This window comes from Stereum hirsutum (assembly GCF_000264905.1).
Source record: "Stereum hirsutum FP-91666 SS1 unplaced genomic scaffold STEHIscaffold_27, whole genome shotgun sequence".
In the NCBI taxonomy this organism is placed as follows: Eukaryota; Fungi; Basidiomycota; class Agaricomycetes; order Russulales; family Stereaceae; genus Stereum; species Stereum hirsutum.
The window spans coordinates 319,008-334,638 of record NW_006763157.1 but is presented as its reverse complement, the minus strand read 5'-3'; the positions used below and the strand labels follow the sequence as shown (position 1 = coordinate 334,638).

At 53.7% G+C, this 15,631-nt stretch overlaps 5 protein-coding genes across 5 annotated transcripts; 2 read left to right on the top strand and 3 right to left on the bottom strand.

The window, feature by feature from the left end:
- Positions 1-560: 560 nt before the first annotated feature.
- Positions 561-1,621, bottom strand: STEHIDRAFT_116614 (uncharacterized protein; the record flags this gene model as incomplete). Its single annotated transcript, XM_007311494.1, has 4 exons — positions 561-897; positions 955-1,006; positions 1,049-1,424; positions 1,562-1,621. The coding sequence occupies 4 exons, from the start codon at positions 1,619-1,621 to the stop codon at positions 561-563; spliced, it is 825 nt and encodes a 274-aa protein (XP_007311556.1).
- A 721-nt stretch (positions 1,622-2,342) lies between these two features.
- Positions 2,343-4,443, top strand: STEHIDRAFT_163785 (uncharacterized protein; the record flags this gene model as incomplete). Its single annotated transcript, XM_007311493.1, has 2 exons — positions 2,343-3,717; positions 3,785-4,443. 2 exons carry the CDS (start codon positions 2,343-2,345, stop codon positions 4,441-4,443), a joined length of 2,034 nt encoding a protein of 677 aa, XP_007311555.1.
- A 35-nt stretch (positions 4,444-4,478) lies between these two features.
- On the top strand, positions 4,479-4,940 carry STEHIDRAFT_163784 (uncharacterized protein; the record flags this gene model as incomplete). The annotated part of the gene is made up of 1 exon (XM_007311492.1): positions 4,479-4,940. One exon carries the CDS (start codon positions 4,479-4,481, stop codon positions 4,938-4,940), a length of 462 nt encoding a protein of 153 aa, XP_007311554.1.
- A 172-nt stretch (positions 4,941-5,112) lies between these two features.
- STEHIDRAFT_88203 (eukaryotic translation initiation factor 3 subunit 6) lies at positions 5,113-7,759 on the bottom strand. Its single transcript, XM_007311491.1, has 4 exons — positions 7,461-7,759; positions 5,984-6,914; positions 5,798-5,906; positions 5,113-5,583 (listed from the first exon to the last, which is right to left on the bottom strand). Exons 1-4 carry the CDS (start codon positions 7,666-7,668, stop codon positions 5,434-5,436), a joined length of 1,398 nt encoding a protein of 465 aa, XP_007311553.1. The 5' UTR covers positions 7,669-7,759; the 3' UTR covers positions 5,113-5,433.
- A 1,036-nt stretch (positions 7,760-8,795) lies between these two features.
- Positions 8,796-15,355, bottom strand: STEHIDRAFT_116611 (uncharacterized protein; the record flags this gene model as incomplete). The annotated part of the gene is made up of 11 exons (XM_007311490.1): positions 8,796-8,903; positions 8,970-9,362; positions 9,425-9,526; positions 9,602-9,662; positions 9,718-10,324; positions 10,377-12,402; positions 12,482-13,664; positions 13,730-14,319; positions 14,372-14,661; positions 14,925-15,124; positions 15,312-15,355. 11 exons carry the CDS (start codon positions 15,353-15,355, stop codon positions 8,796-8,798), a joined length of 5,604 nt encoding a protein of 1,867 aa, XP_007311552.1.
- Between the last annotated feature and the right edge of the window lie 276 nt (positions 15,356-15,631).

Sequence of the window (15,631 nt, the reverse complement as noted above, 5' to 3'; positions counted from 1 at the left end):
AGGACACACCCCCACACCTGCATGTATACGTCGCTGCCGGAGTTGAGCCTCACACCCTTCAACAGGCCTGAACAATCCTTCACCAGCCTATCAGCCGTTCCCATATCTTCCGCGACAACGACGAAGTGCCATCGACGTTGCCATCGTACACTTGGTGTGATGGCCAACCAGGCTCGCTTAAGTCCCTCGGCGGGATTGCTGTAGTCTAACGCAGTAATCGCCTGCACGGTGTAGATGTTGTTATCTGCATCGCCGAGAGCACCGTCGACCCCCTCGTAATCGCCCATGGACGGCATCCAATAAAGCGCCTCGGAGGCACTGGTGTGCTTCAGGCCGGCCACTGTACGAACGACGTGGGACGATGGGTGCATCTGTATCTTCTCTGTTCGATCGTGGTTGGAGATGGGGAGAGGTGGGGCGCCCGCTGTGCTCAGGCGGCGATGAACATTCAATTTATGCTGCCAGCCGGCGGTGGTTCGAGTGACGGAGTGGGTGCTGAAAGCGATAAAGAGGTCGTGAGATTTTTTGGCCGAGAAATTGGTGCAATGTTTCGCGAATAGTTACTGGAGGAACGTCGTCGGGATGAAACGGATTGCGCGCGATGACGTGGCGATTTTGTTGTTCGATGTAAATTCACGGTGAGGGCGAATGAAGACGATGGCGGAACCGTTGCTGTCTGGTATACAGTCGCCGGCTAAGTACAAAGCAAAGAGCGACTGATCCGAGCATAATACGCGCGCTGCCCGTTCCACATCGGTTTGCTTGTTTCGTTCGATATCTTCGGCTGCCTCAGGACCCTCGACGATAACACTCGCGATGGCGACGATCGTTGTAACGGACGGTCCCCACTTGGTCACGAGTGGAAATGCGGAAGATGAGACGGAGTGGTGGTCTTTGCTATACAAGGGTTTCGTGAGGAGGGACATTCCAATGATAAAAACTAATTCAACGTACAGGATCGCGGCGATCTCTAGCACCGTCGGCAGCTCTGCGTAGATGGGCCTACCTATCCCTGGCTATCCCGTCAGCACGAACGCGCCTGTGCTACTGTGCCTCTCAATCATCTCCCGCAGCAAGTGATATTCAGAACGGATGATGAGAACATTCAAGATTTTCGTCGTTAGACCAAGTGCACGAGCGACGGGGCGAATGTTATCGAGGCAAGTGTAATCCCAGTAGTCGGGGATGTCGACAGCGAGGTCGTCCGCAGTGTCAAGAGGGATGCTGATGTTGGCCTTGAAGATTGTACTGCTGTGGCGAGGCCATTGAAGTTCCCAAGCATGCTTATAGACGTAGTCCAGAGCTTCAGAGGGATTCGTTACGGGTGGCGGTATCGAGGCCACGGATGTCGAGCCTTGGTCGAGCCAGAGAGATCGATCGATATGCAGCTCCCCAAGGCCAGAGTTTGTGGAGAAGTACGCGCACTACGATTGACGGTCACTCTGTGGATGAACACTCGCACGAAGGTAACGGCTAGAATTTTTCTGTTGCAAGGTGGCGGTAGCGTACAGAGGACGTGTATTTTTTGCGCCACTTGAAAGTCGTATGACAGCATGCTTACGTGAACCAACACGCTTTGGCAGAGGCGCCAAAGTACCGCCCGAACGTTTCTCATCGCCATCCACGTCAAGCTCGCTTCCCACTCGCTTCTCTCACCATCGCCCTCTCTTTTCTCTCCCAACCCCCACGACGAACATCATCCAGAAGCAGCGGTCGTCGACGATACCGAGGACGGCGATGCCGGAGTACGTATACGCTTCCTCCCGGGGCACGATGACGAGGTCGAGTTTCGTGCGGGGGAGCGGATAGAGGTCGTTGAGAAGGATGATTTGTATGGCGATGGATCGTGGCAGGTCAGAATCTATCCTCCTTGCACTATATTCTTCTTTGCTCTCGAAACGATCCAAGTCCTGGCGTTGGAGCGGCTTTCCGTTATCTCAAACCGGCGCATCTTCCAGTTCCACTTCCAGTTTCCTGATAGTACTTGCCAGCATGCTCAGGCTCCTCACTCAGTTTGTCCTCCTCTTTGCTTTCCCTACCGTGAATCTCATCGTGCTATGGAGCCATATCATGTCCAACGGTGTTGGTCATCTCCTCTGCTCCCCCGCCGCACTCGGGTCGCGCGCTCGTGTCTTTAGCGACATTTGTGATGCGCGAGAGACTGGTGTACGAAGGACGAGTGCTCTGGCGGACTACCATAGACAAAAAATTGCACCGTTCAGATAGGGGCTGCAAGTGTAGGCTGGTCGTAGGGTATTAGGGCGAATGCGACAAGCGATATGCCTTGCAGACTCATCGAGGACGGACCACAGCGCCCACTGATCATGGTTTTGTACATAAATATGGTGCGGCCTGCTGCTGTGCATTTTTTTTGCTTTCTTCCTTCGTCTCGAGCTCTTCCACCACTTGCTTTCGACTTGAAGGACGCTTCGTCGCCCCTCCCTCCCTCCTGTCATGACCTCACGTTTCGGTATGCGAAGAAGGCTGACCTCTTTCTTTCTCTCCTTCCGTCGCTCTTCCTCCCCCTCAGCACAGGGTCGAAACTTGTCAGGGAAAGTCGGCCTGTTTCCCCGGTCTTACACCCAACCCGCCCCTCCACAACCGCCACAATCCTCGCCGCCCCTCTCTGCACCCACAACCACATCTACCGCCAGCGCTTCACATCGCCGATCGCCACCTCCGCCAACGGCGCGCGCACTCCATCTCCCGAACCCGCCCATCCTCCTACGAGTCCCGGCGGTCTGCATTCCTTAGCAGAAGAATCGGAGAACGAGTCGGTCGCGCCACCGAAAGTTTCGGTATCTTCAGATGGGACCGATGAAGGGGCGGTGATGCGGGAGACGATGACGGATGTGCAGCAGGCGATCGGACAATTGGGTCAGAGGCGGAATAATGGCGCTGGTGGACATACGGATGATGAAGGACGTTCGTTCACCTTCTCGTCCGTGCGCGAGTCGGAGTCGACGGATCGTGAGTCAGATATCGATATGGAGTTGGAGAGGGAGGGTAATGAAGGTACGGATGGGGAGGGATGGAATAACCAGAAGAACGTGCGGAAGAGGTTGGCGAAGAAGGTTAGCCGGGCGAACGAGGAGGAGAGGAGGGAGAGGGAGGCGCAATTGGAGGTGGTGCGGGCGAGGGAGAGAGGGAGTATCATGGCGAGTCATATGGCGCCACCGATTGAAGTAGAATTGAGTGACGAGAGCGAGGATGAAGGGGATGATGACCACCACCATCATCATCATGGCCATGACCAAGAAGATAAGACGGAGCATGGGAGGGTTGCGAGTCAGAGGTCAAGCTCCCAGATGATTCCGGAGGAGGACGAGAACGATCATCTCCTCGCCGTTCCTACCGCAACCCGTGGATCGTTCGGCACTCCTCGAGGCCCAGAGCCAATCGTCTCTAGCGAAGATTATATCGTACCCTCACCAGGCTCTCATAAGACTGGTTACGAAGAGGTCCCTACCGCCACTCAAGCATCTTTCCCCGTCGCCGCTCCCGCATCCGAACGGACGTCCTCGCCGTACCGATCCGGAACGCTTCCTAGTCCAATATCACCGGGGTTTACGACTGGGACGACCGGGACGACCACGGGAACCGGGACTGTAACCGATGATAGCAGGCCGACGTCTATTTCTCTCGTCCACCTTCCTCAACTCACCGACGCCCGGCTCCTTCTCTACCTCCCTCTCAACATTGTTAGGCACGCTCCCCGTCCTCGAACCCTTTTCAAAATCATCCTGCACCCAAATCAAACACATGCAAACCAACCGCCAAAAAGCCTGCCTCGTCATCGACCAATCCACGAAACTCAACGGCATCCTCGAGCTCCCCTTCCTCATTGAGACCTGCATCTGGAACGGCTTCTACGCCGAGGCTCTCGATCTCCATTCCCACGCGGCCGCACTCGCGGCTAAGTTCCCGGACGCGAGAGTAGTGGGTGATGTGATGGCCGAGGTAGATGGGGCGATTAGGGGCCTGGTGCAGGGGCTGGTGGGGGTGTTGAGGGAGCAGGGGGTCAAACTTCCGGCGCTCTGGAACGCGAGGGTTTTGAGGAGAATGGGGGTGTATGGAGTTGAGGATGAAGGGGAGGAGTCGGCCGTGCCATCTTCATCCTCACCCTCCTTCCGACCTTCACGTCCAACGCCATCCAAACCCGCCTCCACCCCACCCTCCAAACCATTCTTCCCCACATACAAAACCCCTCGTCGCTTATATCCCTCCTCACCGAACTCACCCACTGCGCCACCTCCTTCTCCGGCATCCGCCTCGATTTCAGAGGCCTGTTGGGCCCGAGATTCGAGGATATCGTCCGGGGAGCATCGAGTCCGTCATAGAGAGCGCGACGAAGAATTTCGTCGCGCTTGTGCAGAAGGAGACACAGTTGGGAACGAGCACGAAACGGAGGAGATTGCTGAGCGCGTGGTTGGTTTCGACTAGGCACGATACAGGTTCCGCAGGCGGTTCGGTCGAACATGTTGGATAGGACGTCGGTACATGTTCCGTCGCATATGTTGACTTCGTACCCCTCGCTCGCTGTATATGTGAACGCAATTTTGACGACGTTCAACTCGTTACCTGTCTTTATATCTATATCGGATCTGGAGGATGTGTTGACGACCAGCGGGGAGGCATTACTGGAGTTTGTGAGGACCGTCGAGGACGGCTTTGACGGGGCAGAAGGAGATTACAGCGAGACAGAGACAGAGAAACGGGGGAAGGAGAGTAAGGTATTGGTGATTAGGCAGGCGAGTGGGGTTTCGGTGAGGGTGCTCGTTGCGAATTTGAGGAGAGGCGTAAGCGAGGGTGTTCATGGGGCTTCCTTGGAGGCTATGGATGGAGAGGCCGGTGACGGGAGGAAGACAGGTGAGAAGCTGAAGCTGGTTATGGTCGAGTGGAAAAGTTGGCTGGATGGGGCTAACGGAGAGCGAGAGTGACGAGTCTGATGAAGAAAGTATGTGCATGCATTTGGAGGCTCGGCTGACGTCTGGATGTATTCTTACGAGGGAGGTTCATGTGGATTTACTGTTGATATTGTCCGACTCTGCTTCGAACTTCCGATCGTCCTCTCCATCCTTCACGCGTCTCGTTCCACTTGACTTCTGGAACGGAAAAGAAAATTTGGGTACACGCCAAAAAACAACAAGGAAAACACGGACAACAGACAATAGCTACAAACGCCAGCAATAGCGCTACATCTAGCCCGTCACTAATCTCGACGCAACACAACGGTCCACGCTCCAGACCAATCTCGTTTTTTTTAGAATCCCAGACCATTGCTGGCAGTTCAGCCGGCCTCAGACCCTTGCCGCCACTCGAACCTCTGCCCACGTCACCTCCGCCACACTACTCCCCAAAGCTTAACTATACGCAGCGAGAGCCTTACCCGCTCGTCAAATAAATCGCTCAAGTAGCACGCAAACGAGCAAACTATCGCGCCCCTTCTACGACTGCTGGCTGCGGCTGTGCTGCCCTGGCCATAGCGGCGCCGAGGGCTTGTGTACGGATGGAAAGGCCGCGGGTTTTCTCGATGACGGTCTGGTAGATGGGGAGAGGCGGGCGGTTGATCTCGATGACGTTCTGTTTCATGAAAGGGAGGGAAAAGATAGTCAGCTATTGAGCGCAATGGACAGAAATGATGGGGTTGGCGAAGTATGGCGGGTTGGATTATTCGTCCGCAGGCGTAAAAGGAGGAGCATGCGGTGATATCCGTGTACGAAGTGGCTAGGCGGTAAAGAAAAGTGGAAAATCGGGAAAGTATGAGGGGGGCGAGTCGACCGTGACATTTACGCACCTTCTCGAGATCAATCTTCGCATCGGCGCCCATCCTCGTCTCGCGAATAAGGTTCACGATCCATTTCTCACCTTCATCCTTCGACAAGTTCAGCCTCTCCGAGAGGTCACTAACAAGAAAATTCCACGATGAGCGTCAATCGACCCACCTCCAGGGGAATAGGAATGAAGATGAGAAAAAACGCACCCGATATCGATCCTCTGGTGGATCCTACAGTACGCCTCCGAGATCAAGTACCTCGCATTGTCCAAAAACTCCTCCCTAAACTCGCTCAAGAAGAAATCGTTCCCGACGACCTGCTCCGCAACGACCAACTCCCTCTGCGCCGCCTCAAAGTCGAACTCAACATACAGCTCTTTCAAAAACCTCGTGATCGGGTCGCTGTACTGATATTCCTCCATCTGCACAATCTTCACCACCTCCTTGATCGCATGCCGTACCTTCCCGGACTGTTGTGAGCCAGGAAGCGACTGGGCCTTGCGCGAGAGGACGGCAGCGACGGACAGGTAGCGGAGAATCCAGGGTGCGGCGGATTGGATGGTGTTGAGATAGGCGGGGGCGAGGAAGGTTTCGAGTAGGAGGGTTCGACCTTGCGGGTGGTTGAAGTAGACGAAGAGCGACCAGTGGGTGAGCCAAGTGCGCGAGTGGAGAGCCATCAGTGCCGGCTCGGGTGTCGTCCCACTCGGGACGGGGGCGGAGATGGATGCAGCAGCGAGCAACGGTGCGGTCGCCGCCCTCGAGTCGATCGACTCCCTCAATGTATTCAGTTCCTCCAGCGCAACGTCCCACTTCCCCGTCAAGATATCGCTCGCGAGCTTACCCCAGTGGGCGGAGGTGTTGAGGTCCTGGTCGGTGGAAAGGACGCGGAAATGGTAGAGGTAGTCGGCGGCGCCAGAGTAGTTACCGTACGTGTACTGAAACTGACCGAAGTTATAGAGCGCGGTGATCTGTTCGAGGGTGAGGTTGTAATTGTCCTTGAGGTATTGCAAATTTTGGTTCTTGTCCTGGCGGAGGGCTTGAGCAACGTCCGGGTTTTCGATGACGTCGAGGACGGCTTGAGCTTCTTGTTGTAGGCGTTCGTTCGTCGACACGGCGTTTTCGCGTTTGGTTGCAAATTCTATAGATGAATCAGATATCAGATTAGCCCGCAGAATGGGGATGATTCAGGCTATGTAGTTGTGGTAACTCTGGTCTAAACGAGCGAGGCGAAAGACTCGGCTCAAGTCACAGATCACCAACGCACGCACCAGCACAACGAAGGTGTATCAGGAGGTGAAATATCCAAAACAGAACATCGAGCACTGAGGTGAAGGACGATCTGGCAGGGGATCTGAGAATGTGGGTGGCGTTACACGATGTTTCCACGGCCACACCTGCGTCCACGGGTCGATCGCATTCAACTCCAGCTATCACCTTGAGTAAAAAACAAACAATATGTCCGAAGCCTCGTCAAGTTGCACTCGCGTCGATAAATAAGGCTTCCTGGCTCCCTGGACGCACCCTACCTTGGGATCCGCATTTCTTTGTACTGGACCCACAAAGGACGTTGCTCGCAGGCCTATATGCATGCTAACAATCGCACCATACAACAGCATGTCCACAGTACAAAGAACAGCGCGGCCGAGGGAAGGCAGATGCCTGACATGATTTGCAAGTAACGTACCTTCAGGAATATCCTTGTCCGGCTGCAACTGTTCATACAGATTAACTGCATAGTCCACCATATTTGTCCCCTTCGCAAGCTCATACTGCGCTGCCTGAACCTCCTCCACTGGGAACGTTTCGGTCTCGACGAGATGGGCAAGGAGAGGGAAGGCGAAGTGCCTATCGAGGTACGGGATGATCGTTTTTGTGAGGTCGTATTCGGCCATTTTGCCTGATTTATTCGAGAAGACCTAGGAAGGGAGATGCGACGACGGAAGGGAGCACAAGGACGTCAATAACGACGACGACGACGACCACAGAGAGGAGGGGATAAATAGACGCCACACGAGGAAATTTCGATGAGCAAAGTTCAGTGTGACAAAATGTCACGTCACGCAGTACGGTGGCAGGCGCATGGCATATGCTGGGCGAGGTCCAATCCTAGTGCGGACAATTCTGGGCCAAAAACCGGTCTCATGTTTGATCATAGTGCGTACATTTTCGGCCTCCGAAAGACCCCAGGTCCGATCCCAAACGAGACAAAAGTGGTGGACTTGTGACAAGGTCCGATCCTACCATGGCCTACAGTGCGCACAAAAGTTGCGCAAGAGAGATAAGATGACTCGCGAGAGCCTCTTCAGACACTTGCCGACGAGGTGCGCACATAATGGCAAATAATGTCTATATTCTCGAGCTCTATGCTGGGCAATGTCCGATACAGAATGCGTACAAAATGTCCTCCAAAATAGGACACCCGATCCGAGTGCGTACATTTTGGTCCTAAATCGGTCCGGACAAAAAGGGCAAAAATCGGCGGTTTTGGATCGGACCTCCCTAGGCATATGCCATGCGCCTACGGTGGCGGTGGCGAAGACGCGACCGGACGCAACGTCTTCCACCCGGCCATCGTGTTCAATTGAGGGTCTCCTACCTAATTGCGGCCGAAAATGTCTTAGTGTGTACCTCGTACTCTAGTCTGTGCCTCGATACATGCTCCCTGCTCACGATATTGCCTGAAAACTGTGGTTTTTATCACTGGGCCTGTGACGCCAGCTCAAGGGGGTCGCGGAATGTTAAACCATGACCGGGGGTCGGATTTTCTTGGGAAGGAGGCCGAGCTCGAACTACCTACCTACGTAATCAGGCACACGTCCGAAAAGGGTAATATTTGAAATTAGTCAAGACGCCACAGTCGCCACACTGACGCGTCGTCTCGTCGAACGGACGCTTACACCTCCAGCGTTCATCGCTCACCACGGCTGGCACGCTTTTCCAGGCAGTCGTCGTGGAGAGCTCGTATACATCATCGCACTCAACCCACAGACTAGCAACCACTCCATCATGCAATATGCTATCAGTTTTTGCGCCTCTTCTTCCGTGACCCCTCCGACGATTCCGTGCACGTCTCGCACATCCAACTTCTTGGTGCCAGCTCAAGGCCACCGACACAAGCAAGGTGGTACTGCAGTAATGATTTGGCATCAGGTGAGCCAGAAGTTGAAACATGCCGATAAATTGAAGAACTGACCCATTCTGTCTCGCATCCAGACTTCTTGCATCGAACTATACCTCCGCCGTCCACGATCTCCTCTGTGCTCACTCGTGTGCCGCACAAACAGTCGGCCAGGTGCGCTATCGTTCTCTTTTTCCTAGTGCCTCTAGTCGACTGAATCACCAACACTTCCGTCGTAGAATCATCTTCTGGCGGCGCATGATCTTGAAGTGATACATCGTGTGCCGAGTTTTCGCAAGGTTGAGGATGTGAGACGCCCACAGACGTTGTCGGATCAAGTGAAGGCGATATTGGGTGTGGGTGCGAGGAAGGGTGATCCTCGGTGCGAATCGCTTCAAGGTGCGTCCCATCCACTTGTTTTGAGCCCAGTTCACGAGTCTCATCCGCAATCTCCGTCTCTCTTCGCACCTGCCCATCATTTATGTTATCAGCATTTTGGTTTATCTCTGCTGCAGGTTCGAAACACTCACCACATTCATGCCCTCAAGCAGATCCATACCAACATCACCTCCTGTTCCTCTGGTGACGCGTGCAAATCCTATGTCCTCGCCTCTCATCTCCTCCTCGTCACCCTGCATATCCTCTTCGGTGTCATCTTGTGCATCAAGATCATCGCGATGCTCTACGTCTTCCCCTCCTTGACTTACCTCACCGTCCTCGACTCCGCCTCCCTCATCGTCTTCCTCCTCCTCTTCGTCAGCCACATTTCTGCCAACGCTCGTCAGCTTTCAGAACGGCCTATATCGGTGAAACCTGAACATACCGAAAGGCTAAGCGTGAGCTGTGCGCTTCAGATATCACCAGGGGTACCGCTTTACCCTTCCCTTTGCGCTTCTTCCTCGTACGTTTCTCATTTCGAGTATCCCAGAGTACCTCGATCTCGTACTTTTCGAAGTTCGAGAGTGTCCACATAGTCATATAGACGGGTAAGGATGCACTTGACGGGTGGTGACGTTTAAAATGCGCCTCCATGCTATAGCGCCACACAGCGGGAGTCCCAGGACCGCAGATCGGACATTCGAGGGGGATGTTCGAACATGGTGATGAGGAGAGCGACTGCGAGGCTGTCTTGTAGTTGAACGTGAATTTATTCACGCACGTCGTCCTCGTATAGTCGATCATGAAGCCGGCCTCAGCGCCCTTCCCTTTCCTGAGATAGTACTCGCAAACACCGGGTAGCGACGGCCGTAAGCAGGTGCCACAATGCTCCTGCTTCTTGTCGATGGTAGGGTCGTGCCGGTGGTGCATTCCGTAGTGTGCGAGGACAGGGTGAGGAATCGAAGTGTTCACTTCGATCCCGCACTTTGGACATGTGTTCGGGAGTACCTCCCCTTCGTCGCCATCACCTTCTACTACGAAGCAGGCTGCACCTGATGTAGAGTAGTCAGTACGGTGAATGGAATCGCCAAAATGACAACATACCTGTTCGCTCACGATAAGGGTATTCAGGTGTTCGTGCAATGTGAGGAATGGCCCGTAGCTGGATCTGAGTGAACCTATCGTGTAGGCTTGCGGCGAGGGCAATGAGTGTGGCACTCTCGAACAAGAAGCAGGGTTTTCCGGGTGTACGAGTGGAGATTGTGGGATTGATGGGCTGTACGAGCATGCCTGGGACCTTGAACGTAGGAGGGAGGAATAACGATGAACGCCAGTCGTTGTCGCTGGTTGGATCGTCATCGACGGTGGTACGGGTGAGCCGAATAATCTGGTAGGAGATGATGACCGCCTTCTCAGGGAGGAGAGAGATCGGCACGCTGTCCACGGGCTTAGAATGTACGAGGATCCCCTTGACTTCGCCAAGGCACAGCCAGATCTTACCTTCACATTGAAGGAGGGTCGAAATGGGATCGTTGACCATGAGCCTTGGGCTGTCGTCATCCGCTGCGCTATCATCGTTGTCTATGAATGGCTTATACTTACTCTCGTTTGCAACACGGCGCAGGCGATCAGTAGATGCCGATGTCTTCTTGTACTTGAAGCGGAGGGAGAGAGCTCGTGCCTTACTGACCAAAGTACCATCAATCATGATGAACTTCGGAGATTGCGATTGTGTGTGAGTCGCTTCGTCGAGAACCACTTCAGCTGCGGCGTCTTCAAGCTCTCGTAGCCCGTCTGTAGCGTCCTCCGAATCTGCTGGCTGCATAGGCTCTGTGGGCACTATCCCGTCGCCCTCGTCGGCCTCGTCATCGTCGGGTGCGAGTGGAAGGTTGACGAGAAGGGTCCCTCGGGGGGCAAGGATCGAGGCATCGGGTATAGCCTCTATACGCTGTAATATCTCAGATGTCCAGTGATATTTATCCTCTATTGCTCGCCGACCCCGTTTCCAGCAAGTGATGAGGGAGATGATCGCTGGAATAACATCTCCGGTCCATAGTCCAGGATTGGCGTGATCAGCGGCGTCTGGTATGGACTCCATATCGCGGGTCAGAAGAGGGAGGTGAAGCCGTCGAGGTGCCTTGTCCCATTCTGGATGGAGGGCGAGGATGTTTGCGATTTCGGTGGTTCCAGTAACACGGAGCGAGAGTTGGAGGAGGTCTAAGTTTGTGTCATTGCCGACCATGGTACGAAGAATGCCGAAAAGGGTCTCGAGACGGTCGGTTCCGAGGAGCACGATGTAGAAAGGGTCATCGGGGTGATCCGCCTTCGCCTTTGCAACACAAAACAAGACGTTCTTGATCATAATCATGATGTCAATGTATAGTGTTGTTGGCATGAGTTTGTCACCTGGTTCATAAAGGGCGAGGGCGAGGTGAGCAGCACTGCTTAGGTGCTCGAGTTGCTCGGCGAGGGAGAGTTCGACACAGATGTATGGAATGACGAGATGATAACAGAGGTCGCCGTATATTCTTATGGCGTCCCTGGTCTCCGTGTAACCTGGGCGAGATGATTCGGGTGATGATGCCGGGGGTAAAGACCAAAGATCTCGAAGAAGATTGTAGGCTAACAAAACATCCTGCTTGTCTTCGGGCTTAAACATAGACTGGATGTGGCGACTACTGTGGCCAGCATCTCGAAGATGAGCCTGAATGACCGCAGGAGTAAGGTGAATGCCCCGAACGAAGATTCCCTTTGAGCGTAGAAGGGCGTTCCGAAGCCGCTTGAAGACATGTTTATAGTCCTTGTCGGCGGTCAGGTCGTCATCACCAACCCAGAGACACATCAAGGCCAAGCACCCGAGATACTGGAATATGACGGACATGACCGACAGCAGGACCTTGAATGTTAGCGCTACCAAGGATGCGTGTCGACGTTTCTCGCCGTCTGAGCTCGCGCAAACAACGCGCGAGTGGATAAGATCTTGCTTGCTTTCTGCCGCCTTTAACGTAGTCTCAATGACTGTGAGATGCTCCGCCGCGTTTTCGTCTTTTGGGTTTCCGGACAGAAGAATTGGACGTGCAGTGTATAAACGGGCGTCTTTGTGCAGCAGACCAATAGCACCAACGGTGGCCTGTCATTGTGTAAGATGTGAGCAAATAGACGTGGTGTGGCAACCCGAACAAAAGTCAATGTGGCGAACCGGCACTTACCTCACTGGCTAGCCGGACTTCCTCACGCTCGAGATCATCAACGATCGTGTTCAGATCGTTCTCAGTGTTGAACACCAAGCTTGTCTTCGGTGCTGTCTTCCTATCGAGGCCGACAAACATATTCGTCCGGTCATCAATCCTCAGCCTCTTCTCCGTTGCCAACTCGTCGAACATCAGAACAGCATGAATTGGAGCATCCTTGGCCGCGAACGCAAGCACCTCCTCAATGCCCGCGAACGATGCCTCAATATTAGCCTTGATCTCCGAGAGCCTGGGAGTCGATGGAGAAGCGATGAGAGGGGAGACCGTTGTACGGCGGCGAACAGTGGAAGCAGCAGGAGATCCGTGAATACGGTGAGCAATGTTCGCCACTCTGGCACCGGCCAATCGAAGCATGAGCAGCGCCTGGAGATCGTCCTCCTCGTCGTATCCCTTTGGATGGTACGTTCCTTTCGCCGCCGCCTTGATCAATCCTATTATTGCATGAAGACCCATCCTCCGATTTACAGCGGTCCGCAGGAGGCGATTGAGGCGAGGGATGCGCTTCTCCGACAGCGCAAGTACCATCTGCTTGTATGCGTCTATTTTCCCTTCCTTCCCCGTCAACTTCCTGACCATATTCATCTTCCGTACGCGTTGGCAGTCGTTCAGCCGGGTCTTCTTTCGCGCAACCTTGACCATTCCACCATGACCATGGTAAGAGAACGGTGCGTTCTCGTGTACTCCATATTTAATGCGATGCTCGATCCCAATGAGTGTAGTATTTGACGCCAGAGATTTGCACGCAGCACAAGCATCTTCTCCTCGGACATTGTTTGTACAAGATGACGAATGCAGGCTCATGGTGCCATCCCGACAGGTGAAGTCCCATGGCGGGTGCACAGTGTCGTGGATGCCGATCGGATAGCTTGAATGAGGTGTCTGGCCGGGGGGAAAGTGGAGGATATAGCCGGGGCATGTGCGGGTTCGAGGCCGCTTTTTAGTTCCGACGTACGTGATTTCAACGTCGGAGTCGTCTTCACCGATCGAGTCGAGAGGTGGAATAGCTGAATATTTGTCCGGTTCGGATGCAGCATCTAAGTACATCGATGGTCGCGCTGGGCACTGAACAGGAGAAGACAGTATTGATGTAGCGGCCTGACTTCCTTTCCCCTCATCGAATGCTCCCACCGCCCAACTGCCACTACATCCAGGTAAGTCTTGTTAGAAAGTGCAAGCCTGAACGCGTGAAGCGACAGGACAACTCACAGAAACTCCACCGCTCTCATTAGTACCATGAATTTCCCTTCCAACAGCGCTCCAGGAATCTCATATTCGACAACAAAATGCTCGACGTACTCCACCAGTCCATCCATCCCCTTCGCTCCTCGTCGAATCAGACCTACCACCTTCTGTATTGGCACGTCTCGCCCAGCAATGCTATTGAGCATCGGGTCCAGCACCTCCCACGCATCAACCTTGGCCACCACCGGTGGCGTAACCGCAAACCGTGCTAGTTCATCGTCATGACTGGCCTCAGGTACGGACTGCGGGAGACGCGCAACTGCGCGCTTGAGATTGTGTAGCAAGTGGAGAGCATGAGGGCACAGGCTTTTGGGCAGAGGAGATGCAGATGGGATTGTGGTATTGATGGGGGAAGAAGATGATCCGGCGGTGGTTGATGGACGAGTGATAGACGTGTGCAAGGGTATGTCTGTGACCACCACGGTAGAGGATGAAGCTAGGGCTGTTGTCACGTCGTTTTGGGCGCTCGCGGATGGTGCAAAGGAAGTCGATAATTGGGGAAGTGGGACGGCCATCGACGGTGACGAAGATGACGCCGGTGGAGGATGTCCATTCTGTACAGGGCATTCGGTGAGTTTGTTTTCATAAATAGGAATCAAAGCGTACCATAGTGATGACAGATGGGGCCTTGACAGTAGAGGGAACGATTTGCGCGGCAGGCGTCGTCTTGAAAAAAGAGGTGATGGCCTTTATTGCTGACGGCTTGGTTTTCTTTTTAGCTTTCAGATTCGTCTTACACTTCTTACTGTTGAAGTGCTGTGTGTCGTAGTTTCGAATACCTCCCTTTCCGACTGAGATATCGGTTTGACAGTCTGGACAATGGACAATGCCATCCGCATTGACCGTTAACGACGGGTGGTGCTTTGACTGAGAGTGGTTGAACTTAATGGATGGACCTGGTTGAGTGTGTGATAGAGTATTCACCTGACCAGGGGTGTTGTCTGCCATTGGACCTTGAGTGACACGGATATGAGAGACAAAAACAAGTTGTAAAGAACAATCTGCAACAACTGCGAAGGGGATATGTGGTTCGGGTGCAACGGGTCTCGATAAGGCAAACTCTACCGCAGTTTCGGACTCTCAGAAGGCCGTACAAACCCTATACTAGGGGTGTCCATATTTTTTTCTCTCGGCCTGACGGCCTACCTACCTACCTAACCCCGGGTCCCGGATTCAGATCCCGCGACCCCCTTGCGCCAGCTCATCTCCAAAGTCGCCCACACAAAGCTTCTAGGCTCTCGTCTCAAAGTCGGGACAACAATCGGGAACGAGCAGGTGTACAAGCTCGCTATAGATGTTCCTCTCGTCTCCATTAATGGGATGTCATCTTCTGTGAGTACAATTCGCTTCTCGGGAAACCTTTGGGTGTGTCATTGCACGCGGTGTTGGTGGGCGTACTCTAGAAGCAGGTTCGTCCCTTACCTTTCGTCTCACCGTCCACCGTCACAGCCTCGTCTCCTGCTTCATTGAGCGCTCATCGGGGTCCAATGTCATCTACAGAAGGAGTCTGATCGAACGTTACGTTAACGCCTCATCAACTACTCACCCTTTCCGCACCACATAGCTTCCTCTATGTTCCTCTTCGTACATCGTTCAGTGAGGTCTCCAACCTTGCAGATAGGTTATTCTTACCAAGGTTTGAATATACCCATTCCCACATTACCTGCGCTTTGCATGCCCTTCTCCACGCAAAGGGTAATGGCGCACAATTTCTCCCGTGCGCCGGTTCATGGCTCTCCCACAAACTCCTCTTGGAACGTAGGCTCTACAATTTGTTTCATTAGGCTTAGCTTTTCTTTTTGGGGTCACATATACCAAATAAATGGACTGTCCCATCTAGACTACTGCTAAGTTGGCGTGTCTCAA